The 26,961-nt window shown below is 37.0% G+C and overlaps 2 protein-coding genes across 2 annotated transcripts in view; both read left to right on the top strand.

Annotated features, from left to right (window-relative positions):
* The first annotated feature begins 3,112 nt into the window (after positions 1 to 3,112).
* On the top strand, positions 3,113 to 8,469 carry LOC121633262. Its single transcript, XM_041975128.1, has 6 exons — positions 3,113 to 3,427; positions 3,862 to 4,182; positions 4,617 to 4,940; positions 7,408 to 7,503; positions 7,595 to 7,632; positions 7,723 to 8,469. The coding sequence occupies exons 1-6, from the start codon at positions 3,406 to 3,408 to the stop codon at positions 8,035 to 8,037; spliced, it is 1,116 nt and encodes a 371-aa protein (XP_041831062.1). The 5' UTR covers positions 3,113 to 3,405; the 3' UTR covers positions 8,038 to 8,469.
* Positions 8,470 to 9,298: 829 nt separating this feature from the next.
* Positions 9,299 to 26,961, top strand: part of LOC121633251 (titin homolog) — a 33,145-nt gene continuing 15,482 nt past the window's right edge. The window contains exons 1-8 of the mRNA XM_041975108.1: positions 9,299 to 9,710; positions 15,848 to 16,057; positions 19,938 to 20,063; positions 20,165 to 20,191; positions 21,926 to 21,952; positions 23,289 to 25,796; positions 26,442 to 26,573; positions 26,762 to 26,944. Coding sequence (XP_041831042.1) covers positions 9,692 to 9,710; positions 15,848 to 16,057; positions 19,938 to 20,063; positions 20,165 to 20,191; positions 21,926 to 21,952; positions 23,289 to 25,796; positions 26,442 to 26,573; positions 26,762 to 26,944 — 3,232 coding nt within the window. The 5' untranslated portion in view covers positions 9,299 to 9,691. The remainder of the gene's footprint in view (positions 9,711 to 15,847; positions 16,058 to 19,937; positions 20,064 to 20,164; positions 20,192 to 21,925; positions 21,953 to 23,288; positions 25,797 to 26,441; positions 26,574 to 26,761; positions 26,945 to 26,961) is intronic.

The following is a 26,961-nucleotide window of genomic DNA, read 5'->3' as shown; positions in this document are numbered from 1 at the left end:
TTCTGATAAAAATACATGTGCTGATGAGCTTTCTTACAATGTGAATCCACGTGGGCTTCAAAGGTCAGCCTGTCATCAAGTACAGTTCCCAGGTACTTGTACTGGTTCACCACTTAAACAGTTTCACCTGAAATGACAACTGGTGAGGTAACTGGACTTTCTTTCCTAAAATCAGTGATCATCTCCTTTGTCTTTGAAACATTTATCTGTAAGAAGGAGGACTCACACCAGTCAGTGAAATCTCAGACCAGATGACCGAATCATCAGCCAACTTTAAATATAATGCTGTGGATACTGGCCGCGACAATCTAATATATAAAACAAATAAAAGGGTAGAAGAACATGTCCCTCAGGAGAACCGGTAGAGGAAAGGAGGACATCAGAAAAAACCCCATTAACCACTCAGTTAAAAGTCCATCAGCTAACATGTGAGGCCAGAGTCGATAAATACAAAATATTTAATTTCTCTAAAACATGGGGTTGAGTGCAGTTAAATACAGATGAGAACTAAAAACAAGCTATTTTGCAAAAGTTTCAGTACCTTCTAGATGCTTTAAAAGAGTTACTGTTGCATCCTCTGCCCCCCTGCCTGACGTCATAGGTAAACTGAAGTGAATCCAAATGATCTTTAACTTTCGGTAAAAGGACCTCTTTAACCTTTTCAAATGACTTCATGGCTAATGAAGTAAGAGCAACTTGCCTGACGTCATTCGGGGACTGAGCAGCCTTATTTTTAAGGACAAAAACAATACCAGACTCTTTCCAAAGCTAAGGGACCCTATGAGTCTGGAGAGACATATTAAATAAGAAACAGAAAATGTCTTCCAGCTGCAGGGCACAGTTCTTCAGTATGCGGCCTCCTATGCCATCAGGACCTGGACTTTTTCCTATCTTTGATCTTACAAGAAGATTAAAACAATCCCATTTTCAGTGTGCACTGTTGCCACTGAGGGCAAATTTTTTAAACCAGCAAGCTCCTCAGCAAAATCAGAAATGTTAAAACAATAATAAAAAAAGATCTTTAGCCAACTCGAAATTGGACAAAAAATTAAAGGAAATCAAAGATCTTTTGGTCGGTATCCCCATCATGGACTAAACGCTGCTCCAGCTCCTGTCCTCAGGTGTCAGATCTATAGGATGGAAGTAAATAAACAACATTATGGTCTGACGGGCCAAGTCAAGCTCTGCTCAGGCATTTGTAAGCACACAAAGCACCGTTAAGTCAAGTTGAGCATGTCACACATTGGTAAAAATGACTGAGGGACTTCCCCGGTCTGCTGTGGTTAAAATAGCCCATAACAAATTTCAGAGCATCTGGAGAGATTCCCTGAAGCTGCTGCACAGTCTTCACCACAGCTGGAACAGCTAGCTCTATGTTAGCCTTGGGATGGATGTAAACAAGTGTAATGAAGAGCAAATAAATGTGATAAACCGATATTTCTGCTTGTGTCTCGAGCAGCAGGGGCTGCAGACTCTCCTAGATACTCACAGTCACGCAAGCTTAGCTGCAAAATACACCTCATTAACACCTCCTAACCACAGTTCCAAAAACAATGGCGTACTGCATGACTGCATACCTTAGAGTCTGTACTCTTTTACTCTGTGGTTTTATAACGGACAACATATCAGTTTAAACAGGAAAACGTGTAATCGTTTTTTTTTTTTTTTAATTTTGCTCAGAAAAGTAAATATACATGCTTTAGCAAAATGTCTCAGAAACAAACTATAAAACCATTTAGAAAGAAGTTTCAAACTTCTTAAGCTGTTTACATTTTTCACCAACTTTCCCCTTCAGTTCTCAGAAAAACAACAACAACAACAACAAAAAAAAACAGACTTCAGAGGTAAAAAGAAGGAAGTCAAATCTACACAGTTGAGATACCGATAAAGACTCTATGTTGTTACCTGATTTAGAAAGAAAAAAAAGAAATACTAATATACAATGTGACCAGAAAAAGTGAAGTCACTACAAGGAAGTGACACCTTCCTCCCCACTTAGTGCTTCTGTTTAAGAAGAAATTATTTTTAGATACTCAGTCATTTGTGAAGAAGACAAGAGACGGTATGATGCATTCACTCAGATGGATTAAAATGTCTTCATTTCTGCTACCGATGCTTTACTTTACAGGTAAAATAAATAATAAACATCTTTTTAAAATACTTAGAAAGTTGCAAAGCTTTTTTATGGAGCTTTATTAAGTGTTCTTTATTTAACAACACACCCATGTTTTGCTTGTAAGGGATATAAACTTGTGTTATTTCTAAAATGACCGTCACACTTATTGCAACCACAATGATCATGCCACAGTTAGTTTTTCATGGTTTCTCCCTTTGTGTTCTTTTGTCAGCATCAAGCTTTGGGACAACATTTTCCTCCCTTATTGTCATTGTTGGTGATGAAGTCACTTTACCTTGCGGAGATGTGATATATAACCAGCATTTCTGTGACAGTACGACCTGGATCTTTAGTAAAAACAAAACAGTAACGCTGTTTGAACATGGACAGATTCACAGAGATGCAGCAACTAAATCAGACAGACTGAGTGTTACAGCGAACTGTTCTCTGGTTATAAAGAAGGTCACAGACGAGGATGCTGGTTTTTACACCTGCAGACAGTTTGTATCAGGACATCAACAAGGACCAGAGTCTATGGTTCTTCTGTCAGTTAACAGTAAGTATTTACATCATGAAGTTTCAGCTCAAACTGTCTTATCAGAGGAACAAAACTTAATAATGTGATTACATCACTAATCTTTGATATCCCATCACACAATAACTGATAACTGTTTAGTTATTCTTCTTATGAATTAATAAAACTGTTAGCAGGTGTGATCTGTAAACTGTAATCAAACACACTAAGACTTCAACTAAAAGACAGCGAGTTAAGCAGGTCTTTTTAAGTCATACTTTATTTTACCAGTATGAACACACACACAGTAAAGCATCATATGAATTAATTATCATTCTTTTAACTGATGCAGCCATGTTTTGTTTTTAAATTGGGGATTTTATTCTTGACAAACCAAAATCAACCTGTGTTGTATGATTTTTACACCAACTCTGAATGAGCATGTTAAATCTCACACTTTGCTCTCTTTTTGTCAGCAACTACAGACAGAAAACATCCATCTTCAGTCACTGTCAGAGTTGGTGATGAAGTCACTTTACCTTGCGGAAATGTGATACATAACCAGCATTACTGTGACAGTACGACCTGGATCTTTAAAAACAAAACAGTACCACTGTTTGAACATGGACAGATTCACAGAGAAGCAGCAACTAAATCAGACAGACTGAGTGTTACAGCGAACTGTTCTCTGGTTATAAAGAAGGTCACAGACGAGGATGCTGGTCTTTACACCTGCAGACAGTTTGTATCAGGACGACAACAAGGACCAGAGTCTATGGTTCTTCTGTCTGTTAACAGTAAGTATTTACATCATGATGTTTCAGCTCAAACTGTCTTGTCAGAGGAACAAAACTTAATAATGTGATTACATCACTAATCTTTGATATCCCATCACACAATAACTGATAACTGTTTAGTTATTCTTCTTATAAATTAATAAAACTGTCAGCAGGTGTGATCTGTAAACTGTAATCAAACACACTAAGACTTCAACTAAAAGACAGCGAGTTAAGCAGGTCTTTTTAAGTCATACTTTATTTTACCAGTATGAACACACACACAGTAAAGCATCATATGAATTAATTATCATTCTTTTAACTGATGCAGCCATGTTTTGTTTTTAAATTGGGGATTTTATTCTTGACAAACCAAAACCAACCTGTGTTGTATGATTTTTACACCAACTCTGAATGAGCATGTTAAATCTCACACTTTGCTCTCTTTTTGTCAGCAACTACAGACAGAAAACATCCATCTTCAGTCACTGTCAGAGTTGGTGATGAAGTCACTTTACCTTGCGGAAATGTGATACATAACCAGCATTACTGTGACAGTACGACCTGGATCTTTAAAAACAAAACAGTACCACTGTTTGAACATGGACAGATTCACAGAGAAGCAGCAACTAAATCAGACAGACTGAGTGTTACAGCGAACTGTTCTCTGGTTATAAAGAAGGTCACAGACGAGGATGCTGGTCTTTACACCTGCAGACAGTTTGTATCAGGACGACAACAAGGACCAGAGTCTATGGTTCTTCTGTCTGTTAACAGTAAGTATTTACATCATGATGTTTCAGCTCAAACTGTCTTGTCAGAGGAACACAACATAATAATGTGATTACATCACTAATCTTTGATATCCCATCACACCATAACTGATAACTGTTTAGTTATTCTTCTTATAAATTAATAAAACTGTCAGCAGGTGTGATCTGTAAACTGTAATCAAACACACTAACACTTCAACTAAAAGACAACGAGTTAAGCAGGTCTTTTTAAGTCATACTTTATTTTACCAGTATGAACACACACACAGTAAAGCATCATATGAATTAATTATCATTCCTTTAACTGATGCAGCCGTGTTTTGTTTTTAAATTGGGGATTTTATTCTTGACAAACCAAAATCAACCTGTGTTGTAGGATTTTTACACCAACTCTGAATGAGCATGTTAAATCTCACATTTTGCTCTCTTTTTGTCAGCAACTACAGACAGAAAACATCCATCTTCAGTCACTGTCAGAGTTGGTGATGAAGTCACTTTATCTTGCGGAAATGTGATACATAACCAGCATTACTGTGACAGTACGACCTGGATCTTTAAAAACAAAACAGTACCACTGTTTGAACATGGACAGATTCACAGAGAAGCAGCAACTAAATCAGTCAGACTGAGTGTTACAGCGAACTGTTCTCTGGTTATAAAGAAGGTCACAGTGGAGGATGCTGGTCTTTACACCTGCAGACAGTTTGTATCAGGACGACAACAAGGATCAGACTCTTCAGTTTATTTGTTTGTTCTCACCGGTAAGTATTTACATCATGACACAATTTCTGCTGTTAGATCAACACACTAAATTACTTATTTAACTATACTCTGAATTTCACTCTTGCTTTTCTCTAACATCCCATCCGTTCTCATGACAAAGGATAAAATGGCTGCATTTGTCCACAGAGCAAAATTTTGCAGTTTCAATCAGCTCACTACCATTTTCTTACTCTGTTCCCTTAGTTTTGACAGTATGCTGAATTTTTTCAACACATCAACATCCAGTATCTTCATACATGTTCTTACGTGATAATGTTTATTAGTCACTAATGTTGAGCTGACCATTAAATCTTAAGGCCAGAACACCCCAGCGTGCCGTGTGATGCACATCAAGTACATCTGCTAGAATCAACAGACGGGTTTCTGTGAAACATCATCCCAGAGTTACAAGTGCAAGCAGGGGAAAAAGCCGTATCCATCCTGGTTTGTTTGGCTAACAGACGGCAGCCCACTTTAGCAAATCATCAAAACAGCCCTTTGCTAAGAGCAGGAGCAGACTGTGGATGAAGTTTAGTTAAAGAGCAAGTAGATCCCGTGAGTCTGAAATGCAGAGTCTCTGCAGTGCATACAGATCTTCTTTTGTAAAAACAATGACATTATCAGTGATTTGTATCAGATCATGCGATTACTCATTTAGAAATGTTAGTTAGCTTAGTCTGGGTCAGTGGCTGGAACTGCTAACACTGTTAGCCCAGGCTGTTTGTATTAATAGACCCATATAGTGATAAAGGAATGAAGTGTTGAAGTAAATATGCTGAGAAGTTGACATCATGACGCTATTCCTGTTAGATGTTTCAAGGAGTTTTATACTGTACATGTCATTTCTGTTTAATGTGGCAGATTGCAAAACATGGCTTGTGAACGATGCTGCAGATATTGTCAACCAATCCATTCATTCATCTTATCTGTGGTTAGGTTGCAGAGGCAACAGGTTCAGGAAGGAGACCCAGACTCTAACCCTTTCTCCCGACTTCACTTATCGTCAGGGGGATCCCAAGGTGTTCCCAGGCTCAAGAGATATATATAATCCCTCCATTGGGTCATGGGTCTGCCCAGGGGTCTACTCCCCAATAGGACAAGTCCTAATCACTTCAGCTGACCCCTTTTTACATGGGGAAGCAGCAACATTCTCCTCCAGATCCCTTCTTATCTGATCCCTCAGGCTGAGCTTGACCACCTTTTGAAGAAAGTTCATTTTAGCCGCTTGTATCTGCGATCTCATTCTTTTGTTCTCTAACAAAATTTAATGATCATAGGTGAGAGTTGGAATGAAAATAGACCAGTAAATAGGAAGCTTTGCCTTTTTTTTTAGCTGCTCAGAACAACAGATCGATGCCCCAAACCAGAAATCTCCTGTTCCATCTTACATCACTCACAAACCAGATCCTGAGAAGCTTAAGGTCTTCAGCTTGTGCGCAAGAGGGAACACTAAAACATGTGGCGTTAGACTTAGAGGGACTGACTTTTATCCTGAACACTTCACACTCTGCTGCACTGATACTCACTTCGGTCCTACGAGGGCCGCAATCCAGCAGGTTTTCCATGTATCCCTGCACCAACACACCTGAGTCAAATTAGGTGGCTCTAACAGCCAATCAGGTTCTACACAATGACTCATTAATTTGACTCAGGTGTGTTGGTGCAGGGATACATGGAAAACCTGCTGGATTGCGGCCCTCGTAGGACCGAAGTGAGTATCAGTGCTCTGCTGCAAACTACTCCACTGTTTGCTAAAGATCTTGATCTGAGAAAACCAACAGAACCGTAAATGGTAAAAAAGTCCGTATTTATACAGCGCTTTACTGTACCTGGAATGATATCCAAAGTGCTTTACATCATACATCAAATTCACCCATTCACACACACATTCACGCACTGATGGTGGAAGCTGCCATGCAAGGCGCTCAACCTCTACCCATCAGGAGCAATTAGGGGTTCAGTGTCTTGCTCAAGGACACCTCGACATGAATTCAACTTAGCTGAGGATCGAACTGGCAACCCTCAGGTTACAAGACTACCGCTCTACCTTGCTGAGCTTGGCCAGATTAAGAAGTTTCTCAACATCCCTTCCACCAAATATCCTCAGTTCAGGCCAGTAGTCCTCCACCAAGGCCAATAACTACATGCGATGGACCCTGTTTGCCCTTTTTAAGCCTGCAAACATATTTCTTTGAGAACATCCAAAAGTCTTTCTCCTTAGCTTTGGCCAGAGCGGATGAGGATGATGCTACACTAAAACAGTCAAATAAGACTGACCACCACTGTCTTCTACCAACCTGAAATGTCTGCTTTGCATTCTGCTGCTGTTGCTTTCAAGTTACTATACTGTTAAATGTCTAAATCTGTGGGGTGAAGTTTTCTCTGATTCAGTCGAGGTGTCTCAGTTTTTACCCTTTTAGTTGTGCAGTAACAGTTTCTGACTTTAACCTTTGTCATTCTTTGTAGAAAGGTCATGGTTGTGGCTGTATATTACTGTGTCTGCGGGTTTATCAACTCTCCTGGCAGCTGCTGTTGCAGTCAAAATCTGGATAAAAATTAAAGGTGAGAACATTTACAGAAGAAACAAAAAGTTCTGATAAACCTGCATTTGTATTGTTGAAGCAAAAGTCAAGCCTCACTCTTGTCTTTTTAGGGAACAAAACACAGGTGGAAGACACAGAGAACGTAGATGTGAGTATTACCTTAATGAGTAAAACATGTTTTTATTATTTGTCCACTGATAACTGTAATAATGCAGTGTGTGTTGTGCTGTTTCCACAGGTCCAAAATGATGATAAAGAACATCCAGTGCATGAAAGCTTTAATATTGATCAACATCCAGTGTATGAAAGCTTTAATAATGATCAACATCCAGTGTATGAAAGCTTTAATAATGATCAACATCCAGTGTATGAAAGCTTTAATAATGATCAACATTCAGTGTACGGAAACCTTATTAATGATCAACATCCAGTGTATGGAAACCTTATTAATGATCAACATCCAGTGTACGGAAACATTGGAGAGCTTTCTGTCTTTGGCCGACCACCACATGTGCCACCTGCTGATGGATTTAATACATTTTACGCCTGTTGAGAACAGAATCATCATATTCCTGATGTCTTTGTGATTTCTGGTCGCTATGAAAATGTGTTTGTGCCATAATATTCATGTTTTCATCAAGTTTAAGTCTTGATTTGTCCACATGTCAAGATGCATTTCATTTTCTTTTTAAAGTGATTTCTGCACCAGCTCTGATTTTATTTTAATTTTTTGTCTATAGTGATACCAGAACAGCTGGATGTGATTTTCATGAATTTTCTCTCATTGTAACAGGGGCATGTCAAGAGACGTTTTTAATGGGGGGTTCAGGGTGGTGGTCAGATTTTAGGGCTTGCCGCACCCCCTCAGGACACCTGAGTCTTTGCATTGTAATTTATATGTTTAATGTGCTGAAACAAATGTACTATCTTGAATCATCTGATGATAAAAACAAATGCAACAGTAATAATGATAAAAGAACTTATCTTAGCTGACTTTTCAGCATACCTCCAGTCACAGTACAAACTAGCCTGTTGAGTTTTACTCTGTTGTTTCACCTCTAATATTAAACTTTTTGTCTTCAAGTTTTTCTGGATTCTTGATGTCTGATATTACATACATGGGCAGATTTACCAAATGGAGAAAATAAACAGAAGTAACGACTTCATTTCAGTAAATATTGATAATCAGGAGCCTGTAAAATGACAAACACAGGAGCAACATGCTACTAATTATAAGACAGGATATATCAGCATTAACGTCCTGTTATTTAACATATATGACAAAGTAAATTTCTTTTAACTGGGAACATCTTGGCAATTCTGATCCCCACCACTTGATGACAGCTCTGCACAGACCAGTGGATGTCAAGAGGAGATGGATTAGAGAACACAGGGGGGAGTGGGTGGGTGTAATGTTAAGGTCACGCCTCTGGCCTAAAAAGGCGAAGCAGAATACCAGCAGCAGAGAGCTCCTCTAAAAATAACTCGGGGCATGAGGCTTAGAAACATGGCGTGAATGTAACAGCGCCTAATTAGGTCCAGACGTTTACAGTAGACAGCTGAATATTCTTCGCACTGACAATTAGAAAGAAAGATTTTTATAATTAGGATATAATTATGAAGAATCTGGACAAATATGTTAAGTGTTAAGTCACCGTCCACAATGAGATCATGTGATTCCAGCAGCAACACTGGCTGGTGGGATAAAGTTACATTGAAGCTCTCACTTCCAATCTCTCTTTCCTCTTTCCCTTCCATCGTCCATCAGTCCTGGTCGATCTAATTCTGTCTGAGTCTGTGCAGGGGAGTGAGGGGGGGGGCTTCTATCTACAACCCCAGCTCCAACCAGGGAAAGGGCAAAGACACTGACCACCTAAACTTGGTCTTTGTCTGTCCTCCCCACTTCATCCACTGGGACAGAAGTCATTTAACTGGAATAACTTGGACTCAAAGAATTTTTGACTTCCAAAACATAAGAGAAAAGTGCATACTGAAGTCTTGAGAATGGAAAAAGAAGAGTAGTGTTCCCCCTGGTGGCTAAAGGGTTTAAGTTTTCCATTTATTCTCAGGACAGGTTGTTCTGAAATTGGAAATAATCAGTGGGATTAAACCGCGCAGAGAAGCTGAGGATATTCATGACATTTGTTTTCATGGCAACATAATCTGCAGAAAGGATTAACTGCAAAAATATATCCAACTTTGGAAGTATGACTGAAACAGTTGAAGGTAAAGTATAACCACACTCAGTCTAACCATTTAATTTCAATAAACACACTGCATGAAATATGCTGCTTAGTTCTTCCAAAGAACTGTATGATTTGCTTAATGTAGTGACCCTGAAGTTGTGTAAGAGAAGAATCTGGAGAATCTAAAAATATGCTGCTATCATGTATCTGCTCTTTGTAATGCACCTTTAAGATATGCTTTTTATGTGTTAAATAGGAGCAATCAACATTAACATTGTGCCTCCTTAAGCATGTCAGCTGACATTATATGACTCAGATTTAACTTTTCCATCTCTAGAAAATGAAAAATAAGAGTCTGTATGCCATAAGCAACTTTAGTCATCATCTTTGTGTGTGCAAATAATTTTAATATCTTATGACAAACCCCATTATATACTAATGAAACCCTTACATTCATATTATTTAGCAATAGTTTGGCAGGTTGAAGATCCTTTTATGTCTTCAGAGTTGTGTGCAGACTCTGAAGTTGCTTTTTAGACATTACTTTAGAGAGAAATATCTAAAGCTTCCTGATAATGGAATGATCCCACAAATTTATGCAAAAGCATCTTGTTTGTTCTTCTTGTTTTCAGTTTCATTGTCATTTTGACAGAAAGTTTGAGGTACTATAATATCTAATGCATGAGCTTTAAGCAATTTTGCAACTCAAAATATTGAAATTATGGTGGCAGGGATGCTGAATTCAAAGCAGAATTAAAAGTGAACTGAGGACTGTTTCACTGATTTTTATTCTGCATTAACAGGTCATATTTATAGCTCCGTCACTGAAAGCATTTAGCTGATCTGCAGAGTCCCATTTGAACAATAATAATTTGCAACAGAATCATTAAGTTATTGAATCAAGAATGTTTTGTACTGATAATAGCTGTAAAAGTGCAACAACTGGGAAAAATATTATCACTGGAGAGTAAAAATAAAAATTATTTTCAGTTGCAGAATCAGTGGGGCCTGAAAAAGCTCCTTTATAACTCTGTGATGCTGCTTTTGCATTGTGGACATTTCACTTGGAGAACCATAGATGAACATTTACATTCACCCTGAGAGATAAACCCAAGTTAAAGCATGACTGTAAACATGAAGACCCTTAAATTTAGGAATAATTAGTTTCCTGATATCACAGGACAAAGTATTGTGTATATTATGTCAAATATGAAGTTTTTATTCGATCCAACAGGATGAACTAGGCTGTGACAAATTAAAATGAGTCCACTTGCTAATAAGGGTTGTGATATATGTTTATAAGGCAATATTATTACAAATAAAATGGTATTTAAGAACAACTTTTTATCAAAAGAAATTAAATAGTGGGAAAAAGTACATGTTATTGTCTTACATATTTCTTTAAATACTTTGTATGCAGTTCTAGCGATGTCTTTTACCCCGTCACTTCACTTCGATTTACAGTGATAAACAATCCTTCAGAGAGTCATTTTCAATGTGGAGGCCCCAGCTATTTGGTAAATAATAATAATAAAAAATTCTTGGATTTTTTTAAAGGCACATTTAAACGTTCAAATGTAAAAATTTCTATGCTTTTCATGACGAATGATGGTTTAATTTAGCATATGTCTTCAAAGAGGTGGAGTTTGTGGAAGCTCCTAATCCTGTTAACATGTTTATATATGTACACTTGTAATATAAATGCCATTGCATTGGAAAAATCTGCTGCACTGCAGCAGTTCTTTCTCCATTTTCCTTAAGATTACACATTGTGAAAATCAGATTAAAGGTGATCTTTAATCCTGTAATTTAACATGTAAATGCACACAGTCTTCAGTTACTTCACATACCCTACAGCAAATTTACTCATCCTGGAAACATGGAAACCATCCTTTAAATTTCCAGACTGATTAATAGCAGCTTCATGCTTAATCATCCAAGTTGTAAAGGTCTCAACGGTGCTTTGTTCTGCTTTGTTCACACATTAAATAATTGTTTTGACTTCCCTGTATACGCAGCCACTTGCTCCTTATAATTTGTCTGAGCTGAGCAGGCATAGATACTCAGTGAGATCAAGAGCAGAGATTCACAGGGTGGAGATAGGTCAGCCATAAAACGGAGGAATCATGCATGGATGGGTGATCAAACCTTTTACAGTAAAAATGAGAAGTAAAACTGGGGCTGACCAACTTAGCAGAAGATCTAGAGGGCAGTTAAAAAACTCTAAACTTAAGAGTCAGTTTAGTGGTTACTTGCAAGACCTCTTGAAAAAAGGAAACAGTAGAGTGAGTTTAGTTTAGTGCTAATAAATACGGAGGGAAACAGCATGATAAAAACTATTAAACAAGACATGATAATTACATCGTTCTGCATGAGAAGCTTACAATGTGAAGACAAGTTAAATTAGGCCAATAATTTGAATAGATTAACAAACTACCTGTAGCATCCATCAAAGACCTTCAGCATGTGGTTGAATCTGTTAAGAGAATAAGAAATATTCTATTTTTATGTGACGTCTACTACTAAAATATCCTGTGTGAACTACTCTGTTGTCTTCCAGCCGGTATACACTAACAGTTGAACATTTATGAATCATATCTATCAGTAGAAATCTGTTTGGCAGAGACTATACTTAGAAACCATTAATTTAATACTTGAGTCATCACCGTCTTGGCATTTTAAATCTGGATGTGATAAACAGAAAATATGATCTTATTAAGAACCTATAATATGCAACCATATAGTAGCTATTTCTCAATCAAAAGGTAGCCAAAAGTTGTCCCATACTACTGATTAACCTTCAATATAAACATTAAATTTAAACTGTCTTTGTTTTTCATAACAAAAGCCACCTTTATTTTTAATACATGGCTCATGGTACTGATCAGCTCCCAGTTCAGATAAACAGCTCTGTAACAAAATTACACACAAAAAATTACGTTTTCAGATCAATTTGATCACCATATTTTTGTCCATTTCAATGTCACTTCCTTCAGTTACTACAGGTCAACAACAGTGTAAATGCCACAACAAATTCCTATATGTAGCAGACAAGGCAAGTTTATTTGTACAGCATATTTCATGTACATGACAATTCAAAGTGCTTTACATAAAACATCAAAAACATTACGGGTGGTGCAAATAAAACATTAAAAAGTAGGAAAAGGCAGTATTAGAATATCACTTTATTCCAACTAAACATGTATATCATGGCTATTCAAGATAACTTACTGAAGATTATCTTTTGCTTACAATAACAAAAGACATTCAGTATAAGCAAGTCTTTATCTTCAACAGACAATATAGCCATTATAAGTAGCCAGTATGATGTATGACATTTCATTCCCTTTGCAAAAATACCAGTCTTTTATTTATTAAATAATGTGGAAAGATAGGCTGTTTGTGGCAATTCTGATATTTAATGATATTATTTTTTCTCAGCACATTGCTTTGTATAATGAAAATCTCTCATGAGGATCTCCATTTACAAGTTCATTTGTTTGACTATTTCTAGAAGATTAACAGTTCTGTTTAAGGTGATGCTTAGTACTGTACCTAACTCTTGAATAACACATATGGTTAACTACACTCAATTTTTCATAAATTATGTTTATATTTAATAAATTCGTATAATTTTATAGCAGCCATGCAGGAGCATCACTTTCTTCCCACAAAAGCCTCTTCGCATGCGGTCGCTTGTATCCTGTTGGAATCGGAGAACTACAGACAGAAGTGTGTGTATGTGTGTGTTTACTGGGCTGCTAAGCTGTTTGAGTCAGCAGTAAGGGAGTAACCGACAGTAGCTGCCAGGAGTGGGCTGAAGAGAGTCAACAGGTGGTCTGAGCTCCTCTAACACACCCACAGCAACATTAACAGCACCAAAACCAGCTTCATGAGGCAAGACCAGTTTATTTGTACAGCACAAGATAAGATACAAGATAATTGAAGGTGCTTTACATAAAACATAAAAAGCATTACACCAGGTGCAGGAACTATTAAAAAGTACATTAAACAAACTTTAAAAAGAAATAAAAGTAATTAAATATAAACAGAAAAAGCTAAAATAAAATGGATAAAATGCAAAAATAAAGTTCCAGTGTGAGGAATTAACAGTTGTTTTAATAAAAAGGGCCAAATAGAAAAGTTTTTAACCCTGTAAAACTACTGGGATGTACTAGCTGTTAGTGACGCATTCCCGTACGACAAATACTCGTGCCTTAACAGTTTGCAACCGATTAGTAAACCATTACTATAGAAATGCCCAAGAAATACAATGTGACCGGCAGACTGACCTTTTTCACTATTTCAATCATTCATTGCCCTAAGTGGTGACCTCCAGTATTGAGCGTTTTGGCTGCGCCGTGATTTTGTTGTTTGCAGCAAGTATATAGTATATATATATTTTTAAAACTATACAGTAACATTCAAACAACTGACCTTAATCTGAGTAACACAATGTTCCAGTTTTGGTGTTTACATGAGATGCATACTGAATAGTCCACTACTGTTCACATGTTACAGAGCTTAGTTTTAATGTATACAGGATTTTAATGTATACAGGATGCAGTTCAGTTTGGTATATTACAGATTCATTTGTTGCTTAGTCTGATTATGAACTTGCTAAAGTATTCAGAAAATACAGAATTTTGTGTCATATTAAAAGGAACATTGGAACATTTCTATGCATGCAAATATAGCTGCTGTAAGGAGTCTTTTCAGGGAAAATGAACCATACCTGACTCACACTCTGTGGGATTAAATTTGACATGCATGTATTCAAAACTCTGTGTTTAAAGAACAGAGTTGGCTTAGTCAGAAGCACATTTCTAAAAAATGAGAAGCAAAAAAGACAAAACAAAACAAAAAAACAAAACAAAACAAAACTGTGACTGTAGCTCTGAGCTTCATTTGATTCCAATTCTCTGAGTGTGATTTGATGCATTAAAAGATGCACCCTCAATTTACCACACATAGCAACTTTTTTAATGAATCAAGGCAGTCAGATCAATCTGGATTCCCTTTTTATTAGCTGCTTTTATAGAGAAAACAACTTTTTTTTAACATGAAAGCTGCATCAGCACATTGCCCCTTTATTAGAGATGTATCAGATGAGTTTTGATGAATTTTTACACACATTTAAGCTTGATGCATTAAAACGTACCTACATGTAGAACTTATTCATTATGCCGAAATATAAACTTGGATCATTTATTGAACCTAAATGAAGCACTGAACTGAATGAAAATAAAGATCTGATGAGTGCTGTCAGTTTTATTAGCCAGAAAACTTTTACAATTTGTCATTTTATAAACACGATTTTACTGAAGTGATCTGATTTTAATTAGATTATAACCAAATTAAAAGGAACTGTATTTGGACGTTAATTAAATATGTTAAATTTCTCTGCAAAGTGCTGTGGACTGGTGTTATTTGAATAACCTGAACTGGACAGCATCTTGGCTCTAGTGCAAAGTGTGCATGGGATTAAATAACAACAGTAATTGTAATAATCCAGGGGTATGGTGTAAGAAAGGAGGAATGAGCATGATGCATTTTTTCACACTTCAGATTTGTGACTTACTGTCCAGACTTTTAAAACCTCTGCCACAGACCATTAAAGTATGAGCTCTACTGGCACGTCAACATAAGGTTAATACCTAGTCAGCTTGTTTTGTGGTCTTATGATTATAGTGGTCAAAATTAATATAATTTTAATTTGATCAGAAATAAAGTTAATTTATTCAGAAAATAGGCCTAATATCTGTGTTTTGAGGACATGAAGTCTATTAATATTTTTAACATTCTTCATTTAGGGTTGTTTTACACCTTTAAAAATGTGTTGAGAGGTAATATGGACTAGATGGTGGCATTACAACATGGAAAAAAGCTTAACTGCAACTGAAACTAATTGTATCCAGTAACTTCTTATATTTCAGATTTTTTTCACTCATACATGCTTATGCACGAACAAAGCATTTAGTTTAGGTATTAGTATAAATACAGTTAGAATTAGGGTTTAAATTTCATATTGAAGCATCAGTATTATTAAATGCATGGTTACAGGTTCTCATGAATGCTACCCTGCAAACAGGAAATCAAAATATAACCATCTTATTGTAAAAGCGCAGTAATTTCTGTGAAGTTTTTCTGACCATGTTCTCATATTTTCTTCCTCAGCACGGTCGTCGGTGACCACCACCATGGTCATCGACGGTAAGGCCGGAGAAGCTGGATCACCCTCTGCGGGGAGCAGGAGAAGTTTGACAGATGATCTCTACTCTACTTTCAGCTCACCGTTAGCCTGGATCTTGGTTCTGGCACTAATCATAACTTGGTCGTGTGTTTTTATTATTATGTTTGACCTGACAGACTACAAGACCATTTCAGGTACAGTTTCTTTCCATCAATGCTTCTCACAAAGAACATGTGAAGCCCATATTTTCTATACTCAGATTAAAATTATATGGCTTCTTGTTGGGTTAAAAATTACAATATTTGGCCAACTTTGGGTTGATAATGGTTCATGTTCTAAAATGTCTTTTTCCCATGGATGTAGTACAAACCTGTAAAAACAGATCCTTGGATGCCACATTTAATTAGAGTTTAGGATTTTAGCAAAAATTACTCTTGGATAAAATGAGACATTATGCTCTTTGCATAGCAAAATTAAAACCATTTGAGTGTTTAAAAATACATCATTCCAAAAGTAGACTACAGAAATATAATTTACTTTATCCAATTTCATCTCAAAGCAAGAGTAATGAAATTATTTCTAATTTTATGTCCTTGGACACATTTCTTTTAATTTAATGTGTATGAGCCCAAAATAAGTACACCTCATATATTCCTATGTAATGGATCATATCAGAATATCTTAAAGATGTTCTAAATCTTAGTTATACATTAATACAAGACATGAATAAGGTCTGTTTACAAATGAGTTTCCATTTGACCATGAAGGACAGTAATGTGACTTCACGATGCACAGAGCAGAAATTTTATCAGTAATGTGCGAAATGTTAAAGATGCTGTGAGTGTTTCAGGTAAAAAAGGAAACCAGAATCTGATTTCTCCCTCTTTTGAGATTGTTTTATGTATTTTTCTAATCTTTGTTGTAATTTTGTAGTTTGTTTAACTTTAACACTGTCGTAGAATACCACTATATTTGGTAAAAGTTCCTAATTTTACATTAATTCAGTGTGCTTCTGCATCATCACTAAAACAGTTAATCTTTCCATTTTACAAAAGCAAAACATGAAAATCTTCTTAAACATCAAGCGTTTCACACCTTTACTAAGTTTTCTAACTCATACATGTCATAAGCAGCTTAATTCATCCTCCTTGATTTCCTAAAGTATGAATATTAACCTGATATAAAGTCTGTCAAGACATCTGAATTTTACATCAATACCAAAACAAGATTAGCCGCCTTCTCTTCTCCACAGTGCTGCTTAGCCCTGCTTCTCCTGGTAAATAGTAAAATACCTGCACTGGTCCATGGAAAAATATGAGTAATTTCACAATAAAGGCTTCAAAACTGTCCATAATCTACATTATGCCTCCTGTCACGCAGCTGAAAACATTTCCACACGTTTACATTCTCAATGCAATATTGGCAAAAGTTTCTACTTTGGATAAAAAACTATATCTAGCTAAAAACAAAGAAAAAACAAATAACCAAAACAAATAAATAATCCATATACCTCATAGATTCGTTCTTGATGTAAAATATTCTTTTTGGAGCAACAGTTTTTGGAGGCAAGCAAAGAACTGTAATAAAAATCAACACAAGTAATTTCTTTGTCAGCTGCATGTTCTTTAAAATATTTTCGTGTATATTCAGCTTTGCAGTTCAAGAAAAACAAAATGATCAATTATATTTTAAGAGACATATTTTGAAAAACACTTCAAAAAGACCAAAACTTTTTTTAATAACCCATCTTCCTCAGGTCTCAAGCAGCCACAGAGACAGATAGTTGAGATTTAAACAGTAAGTAGTTTAGTTACAAGTTAAAAATAAGTGATCACATCAAGTCTGAATGGAGTTAAAGATAACTTTATTGTGGGCCGGGAAAACTTACCTACATAGTGTAACAAAACAAAAGAAAAAAAGGTGATGAATGCAATATGGCAGCTCGCCCTTACAAACTTCAGGTTAACATGGTGTCAAGCTACAGCTTAAGGTTCAAGCAAGTTGGCAGAAGAGGAGATGATGACGGCTGCCTTCAATTAGCCAATCCCTGATGAGCTGCTGCAGTGTGCACCAATCATGACCCGGCACCTGCCCACTAGAATCTGCATAAATTAGCAAGCTTAACCACAGCACCCATAACAAACATCTAATCCTATTGTTGGGGAAATTCTACAAAACAAGTTTGAATATTTAGATAATATTAGATAGTGAGACAGCAATCAAAGCAAATGCTATACTTTATAAAACTTGTTTGGATCTATGATTTCAAATCTATTTTTTCTCTCTGCCTTTTTATTCGACTTTTTAATATGTAGACGTCGGTTTTTATGAAGGTAAAGGTGTGTATAACAGACACACCCCTGGAAGGAACCGTTTGTTCTTTTTGTGTACATAATTTTTATGTACATTATGTAGAAATATAGTAGAAATAAAACAGCCCTTATTATTAGGAGTCATGTAAGACTTTCAAGCAGGAGATTGATGGTTGATGCTTCTCTTCATTCCTCACTTTCCAACTTCTCTACCCACTTTCCCTTCAATTTCCCTTCGGCTTACCCCTACCCTACATGGGTAGGACTAGGAAGAGTTGAAGACTGCAAAGTTTAAAGCTCACTGGTCATGGTTCCTGTGACATGGTGCTACCTGCCATAAACATTCATCTCACAATTTTGAAGCCTATTTTGTGAACATAATTTGTATAATTTGTGTGGAGAAACATTTATTTTTGACTATTTCTCATGAGGCTAAGCTGAAGCAACTGTCTTCCAATAGTTTTAAAATAATTTTAAATCTGAAAATATCAAATTTAAGAAAAATTTAAGAAAAATGAACCAGTTCTGTTGTTTATTGTCTCAGGATTTAACAAAAGTCATGTGAAAACTTGGTGATCAGATCATTGTGGGTATGCAGAAAAATCATGCTCGACCTGTCCTTTCTCACCACTATATGCAAAATCTTTACTTATTACCGCTATTTTTCATCCAACCAGGTCACCCACCTCCTGTCATCAGGAAGGTTTTAAAGGATTCAGGGCGTAGAGGCAAGGCACCTTCTGCTACTAACTGCTCTGTCCAGAAGCTTCGAAAAATGCTGATTAAAACTACTAATGCAAAATTATTAGCATTCAGGGTAGCATTCAGATGATTCTGTCCTAGCTTAGACCTGTAGCTTTGTAGAAGGATGCTGCGTTACAAGCTGTTTTCTGTCTGGTGATGCCTTCATGCTTGCTGCTGACAGTATTTCAGGTGTTCAGATGCAGTCGTGTTGAGGAGATGCTGTGATGGCGATGTGCAACGTTTCTCATGTCCAGCCATGCTGCATATTTTTGTTTAAAAAGCAGAAAATCCATCAAGAAGAATTTCTTCTGCACCTCTGTTTTTTGTATAAAAATTTGCTTGTATTTTTTTTTTTTTATAAATGAGGTTAAATTAAAGTTTAATGTGTTAAAAATATGTTTACTGTCTAAAAAAGACTGAAAATAAAATGTATAAATAATGTTTGCACTGGGAACATAGGCCCTCTTTCATCAAAACTATGTTGGAAACTTGCATACAAATGTTTGATGGATAAAATGACCACAACCTTAAAATTTAATTAAGTTTTGTGCAATCTCAAAATTTACTCTGTATATAATAATCAAAAAATACATTTTGGGTGTATTTCTTAAAGAAAGAAGCTTAAAAAGTTGATGAATGAGGGTCGAAATGAGTTTGCAAAGGCTTTTTGCACAGCAGTATGCTCAATAAAATGCTCCTTTAGGTGGTTAAACTGGGAAATGGGCTACCTTTATTTAAAATATTCTAATGGGACACAGTTCCTAAAGCTGAGACTTCAGTTCTGGAGACCCCATCCCAGCTTAATCCCTCACGATAAATGTGATGTTTTCTAACATTTCCTCAATCTTGAATTATTAGAGCTTTGAGGAAGTGTACAAATGAGCTTAGAAACCAGTCCTGAATGTGGATTAATCTGACTTGGTCTAAAACATCCAGAAAACAAACATGACCTAATTAAATGTGTGACTCAAGCAAATGATGCATTTGTGTGCTTGCATATATGTCCACGCTGCGGCAGGAGGTCTCAGCAAGATCAGCTCAGACCCCATGAAGACGGTGAACGAGGCTGTGGACAAATCAACAAACCTGATCTCTACAGTTTTTAGCTTTGCGGCCAACCTGATTGCTCCTGATGAAGAGGAAGGTACGCTCAGAAGCTCAGCTATAACTGCATTATTTTTCATTATGAGCATGTGTTAGACCAAAATATAAATAATATTTCATACACTACTTTTTTCTGTCTAGGAAATCTATATGCAGTGAGGAAAAAAGGTTTGTTTTCATGTTGCTTTTGATTGTGTTTGCAGATCTTTGAGCTTCTTGGTCATGCTGTAGTAAAATTATATGTTGTTATGCATATAATTTTAATCAAGGAGTTCACAATATGAACTCTTCACTGCCAGAATTCTTGTGTTTGCCATGTGTTTGACAAGACACATGTTGCTTTGACTCATGCAGGTCATGAAAATGTCCAAACAGAAGCAGCATGATTTCTGCATAGAATTACATCTTTTCCTCAGTAAATTCCTCATAAAATGGTCAAAGCAACAATGCCACTGTAAGAAGCCACTTTTACAGTCATGTGAAAATGGAAGTACACACGCTTTCACTTATATTCTGCAGGTCAGGACATAAAATCTTCTGGTTAGGAGTTGCTGTGAGGTGTTTTTGCATTATGTCCACATGTTCCCGTCTGGCTTTGACTAGTCTAAAGGACATTTAAAAGAAATCTTGTGTTGTTGGTTCGGCAGTGCTGTCATGTTCTTTTTTTTTTTCCAAAAACATACCATAGTTTAAGTGTTCTCATGAATGTACTGTCAAGAACTTTAACATGTATTATTCTGAGGCCTAAAGAGTCTGAGCTGTAGCTCTTGGGTTTTGTTGTAGTTTCATTGAATATTGTACTGTCTCTTGGACTGAACTTGCAGGGACGTTCACTCCTGGCAAGAATCTTTCTGACTGTAGAAGGATCGACTCTAAATTGTTAGAAACTGGACCTAAACTTTCCCAGACTGACGGGCAACAACGGGAAGCTTCCCTGAGATCTTTGCTGATTATTTTTTATATTTTTTAGTATGCTGTTTTTCCCCCCTTTACATCCTTGTGGGAACAAACATTTAAATGACATACACCAGCAAACTGACGCAGCCTCTGCTTTTGTAGAGGTGCCCACACCTGCTGATGATCCGTTAATTAGGCACATTTAATTAGCAGCACCTGGCTGCAACTTACCCTCCTAACCCAGAAGGGTGGATTTAGCTTTTCCACATATTTTCTTCATTTTAGCTTATTCTTCTTTTTTTCTTTCTTTCTTATTATAAATAAATAGAAATACAGTGTTATGTGTTGTTGATCTGAGGTTTTCTTTGTCCTATTTTAAGACACAGTGAAGTCCAGAGGCTCTTTTTTTTATCTTATACATAAAGCTTTATAACTGAAAGAAGGTGTACTTTCCTTTTTTGATGGCCGCTGTTTATTTATGTCTTGGATTTGTTGAAAACCATTGACTTGATGGATATAGGTGAAAACATGCAGGCAAAGACTGTTATTACTGTGGTGTTAAAGCTGACTCCATTTATGAACCATCTCAAAGATTCAAGATGGTTGGAGGACAATGAGGAGGAGGATGTGGAGGTGAAGAGTAAGAAAACAAAAGGTATCCGATTAACGTATTTCTGTAAATGTGTACATTAATTATATTTGGATAACAGGCGATGATTTTTAAACCCCACCCTGTAACAGTCGACTAATGGAGTCAACAACAGGAAATGAAATGGCTTAAAAAAGCGTGTTTGATTGTTTTTTTTAGCTGCTTAAGTTTTTCTAACATAAGGTTGTCTTTTCCCAACTAATAACTGGAGTACCTAAACACTAATACCTGCTGATACTAGGGTTTTAATTTCAGGTGAAGTGTATGGGAATTAGTATTTGGTATGCTTGGTGCAATTCAGTATCTATGTTTTTGTTTTTTAACTTTTTGAATATTTATTTTTATCTATGATGCAGGAGAATTTCTACCATCAAGAAGTAAAGGTCTGTACTGTTTTATTTTGATGTTTTACAAGCTATTATTTATCACTGGATATGTTTTTATCTTTACTGTGAACATTGTTATAATTACTGATAGGCACTCTTTGAGAGGATATTTGGATCCTCTAAGGAGTCTTTTATTTTTTCCCATTTTAATAGTCCATACAGTAAATGCAACTCAGCTGCTTTCAAGTGAGACACAGATAATGCTCGGGACAGGTTGCCAGTCCATCACTTGGCCAACACTGAAAATCTCTTATTACCAACTTACCGATAACAGAAAATAAGGCTTTGGCACACAAACTTTAATAAAGTTTAACTAGTTCTTAGGAAAAAAAAAATATAAAAAAACAATAAGAACAAATAACACTTAGTTCATCATTTTCATTGTTGACATGATCTGAATACACCAATGAATGATATTTCAGCACAAAATATGTTGTTGATTTTTTCTTTGGGGGCTGCGTGAGAGCTTTATCATTACTAAAACACAATTTCTAGACAGAGTTAAAAAATTATTTTAACATGGTTAGGACCAAAATAATAAAACTGAGCAGATAAGGAGATAACCTTGAGCAAAGAGAGATATAAAAAAATACAATGACTTCAATTTAATGAAAAATACTTAATCATCTTACTTTAATCATCTTACGGATATTCTAGTATTTAGTGTATTAAACTAAATTCTAGTATGAATTCTAGACTTACCTAGTCTGACAAAACAGTAGAAAGAGGAATAAAGAGAAAAAGGTTGATGACCCCACAAACTCCAGATTGATAATACATGAAATTACTGCAAACTGTTGAGGTGTTAAACAGGGTAAATGGCTCTTCTGCTCTCCACAGTAACTGCTGAAGAATGCACCAATCACAGCCCAGCACCTGCACGCTACAATCTGCATATTAGCAGGTCCATTAGCAGCCATCAAAACACCTGAAACTTCTGGTTTTGTATTTTATATCATTTTTATATCATAAAATCATTAAGTGTCTTTCAGAAAATCTGTTGAGAAGAATCTGTGATTGAAAAGTTTAGTATGGATTAAAAAAAAAAACAAAAACAAAAACAAAAAAACAAACAAAATAAATAAATAAATAAAAAAAACATCATACAGGACATTTGAATGGCTTTAGTTTGTCCAAAGGCAAAGCTGGACTTGATGTTATAACATGTGGGATACAGATTTAAAGAGGGGTCCATGCAAGCCAAAAAAAATCTTTTTGTTTCTTTTGGGGGATGTTGAAGACTTAAAATTACCGTTTTAATCTTCAAATATTGATACAAGAAGTTGTTGGTTTTTATTTCAGGTGTTAATTTAATGTTATTGTATTTATACAGTTATTGGAATGCAAGTAAAAACGACACCACCAGCAATTGAAGTTGTAGAGGAGGAAGAGGAGGAAGAGGAAAAAGGAGATGAAGAAGAGGCTGCTGTTGAGGAAGAGGAAATAGCAGAAGAGGAAGAACAACTTGAAGAGGAAAAGGAAGAGGAAGAAGAGGAGTATGAAGAGGATTATGATGAAGAATACGAGGAAGAATACGAGGAAGAATACGAGGAAGAATACGAGGAAGAATATGAGGAAGAATATGAGGAAGAATACGAGGAAGAATATGAGGAAGAATATGAGGAAGAATATGAGGAGGAGGATTATGAGGAGGAAGAGGAAGAAGATGAAGGAGTAGACGAAGAGGAGGAGGAAACAGAAGAGGAAGAAGAAGAAGAAGAAGAGACAGGAGGAGATGAAGAGGAGGGAGAGGAGGAGGAGGCAGGAGGAGATGAAGAGGATGAAGATGAGGAGGAGGAGGAAGAGGGAGCAGGAGTTGAAGAAGAAGTGACGGAGGAAGCAGGAGAAGTAGAGGAGGAGGAGGAGGAGGAGGAGGGAGCAGAAGTTGAAGAAGAAGTGGTGGAGGAAGCAGGAGAAGTAGAGGAGGAGGAGGATGAAGATGAGGAGGAGGAGGAGGAGGAGGAGGAAGAGGGAGCAGAAGCTGAAGAAGAAGTGACAGAGGAAGCAGGAGAAGTAGAGGAGGAGGAGGAGGAGGAAGAGGGAGCAGAAGATGAAGAAGAAGTGGCAGAGGAAGCAGGAGAAGTAGAGGAGGAGGAGGAGGAGGAGGAGGCAAAAGGAGCTGAAAATGAGGAAGAAGATGAAGAAAAGGAGGGGGAGGCAGATGAAGAGGAGGATGAAAAGGAGAAGGAGGAAGCAGGAGGACTTGAAGTGGAGGAGGAAAAGGAAGAGGATGCAGGAGATGAAGAAGAGGAGGAAAAGGAGGAGGAAGGAGGAGTTGAAGAGGCAGAGGAGGAAGAAAAGGAAGAGGTGGCAGAAGATGACGAAGTGGAAGAGGAAAAGGAGGAAGAGGAGGAGGAAGGAGGTACTGAAGAGACAGAGGAAGAAGAGGAGGAAGAGGTAGGAGTTAAAGAGGAGGAAGAAGAGGTTGAGGAAGAGAAATTAGAGGTGGAGAAGGAAGGGGAGGAGGATGAAAAAGTGGAAGAAGACGAAGAGGAGAAAGAGGAGCAAGATAAAGAAGATGAAGAGGAGGAAGAGGAGGAGGATGAAACTGAAGTAAAAGCAGCTGCTGAGGAAGAAGATGAGGCTATCACAGCAGAGGAAGAAGAGGGTGAGATAACAGCAGATGAAACTGATGAAGGCAAATATGATGAAGATGAGAAAGAACCTGAGTCAGCTGCACCAGAACCTGAAGATGATGATGAAGATAAATTTAAAGAGGAAGCAGCAGTAGGAGTTGTAGACAAAGATGATGATGAAGATGAAAAAGAAGAGAAGGTAGATGCTGCCAGGGAACATGATGATGAAGAAGAATCCTCAGAGGAACCTGCAGCTGATGATGATGATGAAGATGAAGTTTCTCCTGAACCTACTTCCAGCTCTGAGGATGAAGAGCTGGCTCTGTCTCCTGATTCTGAATCGGACGAACCTGTTGACTTCAAAGACAGTGATGAAGACGTAACTCAGCCTGATGAAGATGATGAAAAATCTTTAGAAGAAGATGATGAAGATACAACCAGTGATGATGCATTTACTGACACCTCAGACGTCAGTGAATCAGCACCTCTTTCCAGTGAAGAGGAAATAGATGAAGAAGACAAATCAGCTGAGGATGAAGATACTGACGATGACTTGGTTCTTGATCTTCCTCCTATTGCGGTTGCAAGTGAGGATGATGATGATGATAAACCTACCAGAGAGGAAGATTTTTCTCCTCTACCTGCTGCCAAAGACGATGATGAAGACCTAGAAGAGGACCTAAAACTAGCGGAAGACACCGATGAGGATGCCGATGATGATCTGGACCAATCGGATGACGACATCTCTGTGGCTTCCTCTGAACAGTTTGCAGATGATGAAGATGAAGACGAAGACGACTTTGACAAAGATGTTGAAGATGATCTCGACAAACCTCATGATGCCACTCAAGAAGACCTCCATGATGATGATGAGGATGAAGTTGATGAAAAACAGGAAGAGGAAGAAGATGACATTCCTCCCTATGTGAGCTCAGACAGTGGAGTTTTAGGTGATGGAGATGATGACGACATTTCTCTGAAACTTGATGAAGACTCCTTTGGAGAGACTGTCCTTAGTGATGATTTCTCTTATGAAACAACTGATGAAGATGACACTGATGATGAAGATGTTGATACAAGTTCACTAGAGCTTGACGATGAAGAGGAAAAGGCATTTATAGAAACATTTGTTGACACAGATGAAGACAGAGATGAAGTAAAAGATGAAGAAACAGAATCTTTAGCTGATGAAGTGGAGGCTGAGGATGACGATGAAGAAGAAGATGATGATGATGATGATGATTTTGATGACATCTTGCGGGCAGGTAAAGTTTTTAAAATATTAAAACGTTGCCTTTAACAAATCTACCTTCTTGATATTGGCCATTGACTTGGCAAACACAACAGACCTTGTTTTAACTTTTAGTTTATAATTAATAAAAACCACCTATAAATACATCTAGCCCATAATAGTCTGGTCTCATGTTAGTCCGCAGAACAAATATTACAATTTCAAATATTTGTTCTGCACAAATAAAAAAAAAGAAAAGCTAAATCACATTCCTACACTTTTCTGAAACAAAAATAATAAAATTCCTACATCTACCTCTGATAATAAATTAAATAAAAGTGTCAGGAATTTGTAAAATTGCTGCATTTTCAAGGCTCTAAAAAATGTTACACGCTATGTTTGTCTTTTTAAATGATCACATGTGCATGCTAAGCATTATTATACAACAGAACTATAGCAAGTTTAATAAAGCTTTTAAAAATGTAGAAGTGGGTCGATGATGGAGTTGCACTTTGGACTGCAATCCTAAACAACATTACTCAAAGATGCTTCACTTGTGTAGTAGGCTATGGTAAAATAAATAATTAGGGTTAAGGGATGCACTGTTACCAAATTTTTCAAACAAAGTACAAGTACTTATATATATATATATACACTGTACTGTACTGTGTATTTCAAGCTGCCATTGCAGCAGCATTAACTTCCCAGGAGGAGGCAGCAGAGACTGAAGCAGATGATGCTGAGGATGGGGATGAGCTCATCGATGCTGATGATGAAGACAAAGTGGAGGAGGAAGAAGCAGAAGAAGCTGGTGGGTAGAAAACAGTCAAGCCATTTTCCTGTCGGTTGTTAAGGAGAACACACTTCTTTCTAAATGTTGTGTAAACACCTGCAGATGCCTTCTTAGTCTAGCTTGTTTGTCCATTTCTGTGCATCTATCTGTGGCCATTGAATTGATAAATAAATTCAGTTAGAGCCACTTGCTGCTTTCTCCATCAGCTGCTCCTGAGGAGGAAAAGGAGGAAGTTAAAGAGCCAGTGACTGAGCCTCAGAAATCTGTAGATGAATCTGAAGATAAGAAAGAGGAGTATGATGAAGATGACGATGAGGAGAAAGCAGCAGTGGATGTGGTGAAACCTGTACCTGAACCAGAGGAGGAAGCACCAACGGTTGAGCCTGCAGGTCAGATGATGAGTAAA

This window comes from Melanotaenia boesemani, chromosome 22 (genome assembly GCF_017639745.1).
Source record: "Melanotaenia boesemani isolate fMelBoe1 chromosome 22, fMelBoe1.pri, whole genome shotgun sequence".
Lineage (NCBI taxonomy): Eukaryota > Metazoa > Chordata > Actinopteri > Atheriniformes > Melanotaeniidae > Melanotaenia > Melanotaenia boesemani.
Note: the sequence above shows the minus strand (reverse complement) of the source record. Positions and strands in the feature narration are given on the sequence as shown.

Coding starts and splice junctions, on each gene's coding strand:
- LOC121633262 (XM_041975128.1), top strand. CDS start 3,406: ATGGTTCTTCTGTCTGTTAACA. Junction 4,941..7,407: donor TTATTTGTTTGTTCTCACCG/GTAAGTATTTAC, acceptor CATTCTTTGTAG/AAAGGTCATGGTTGTGGCTG. Junction 7,504..7,594: donor AATCTGGATAAAAATTAAAG/GTGAGAACATTT, acceptor TTGTCTTTTTAG/GGAACAAAACACAGGTGGAA.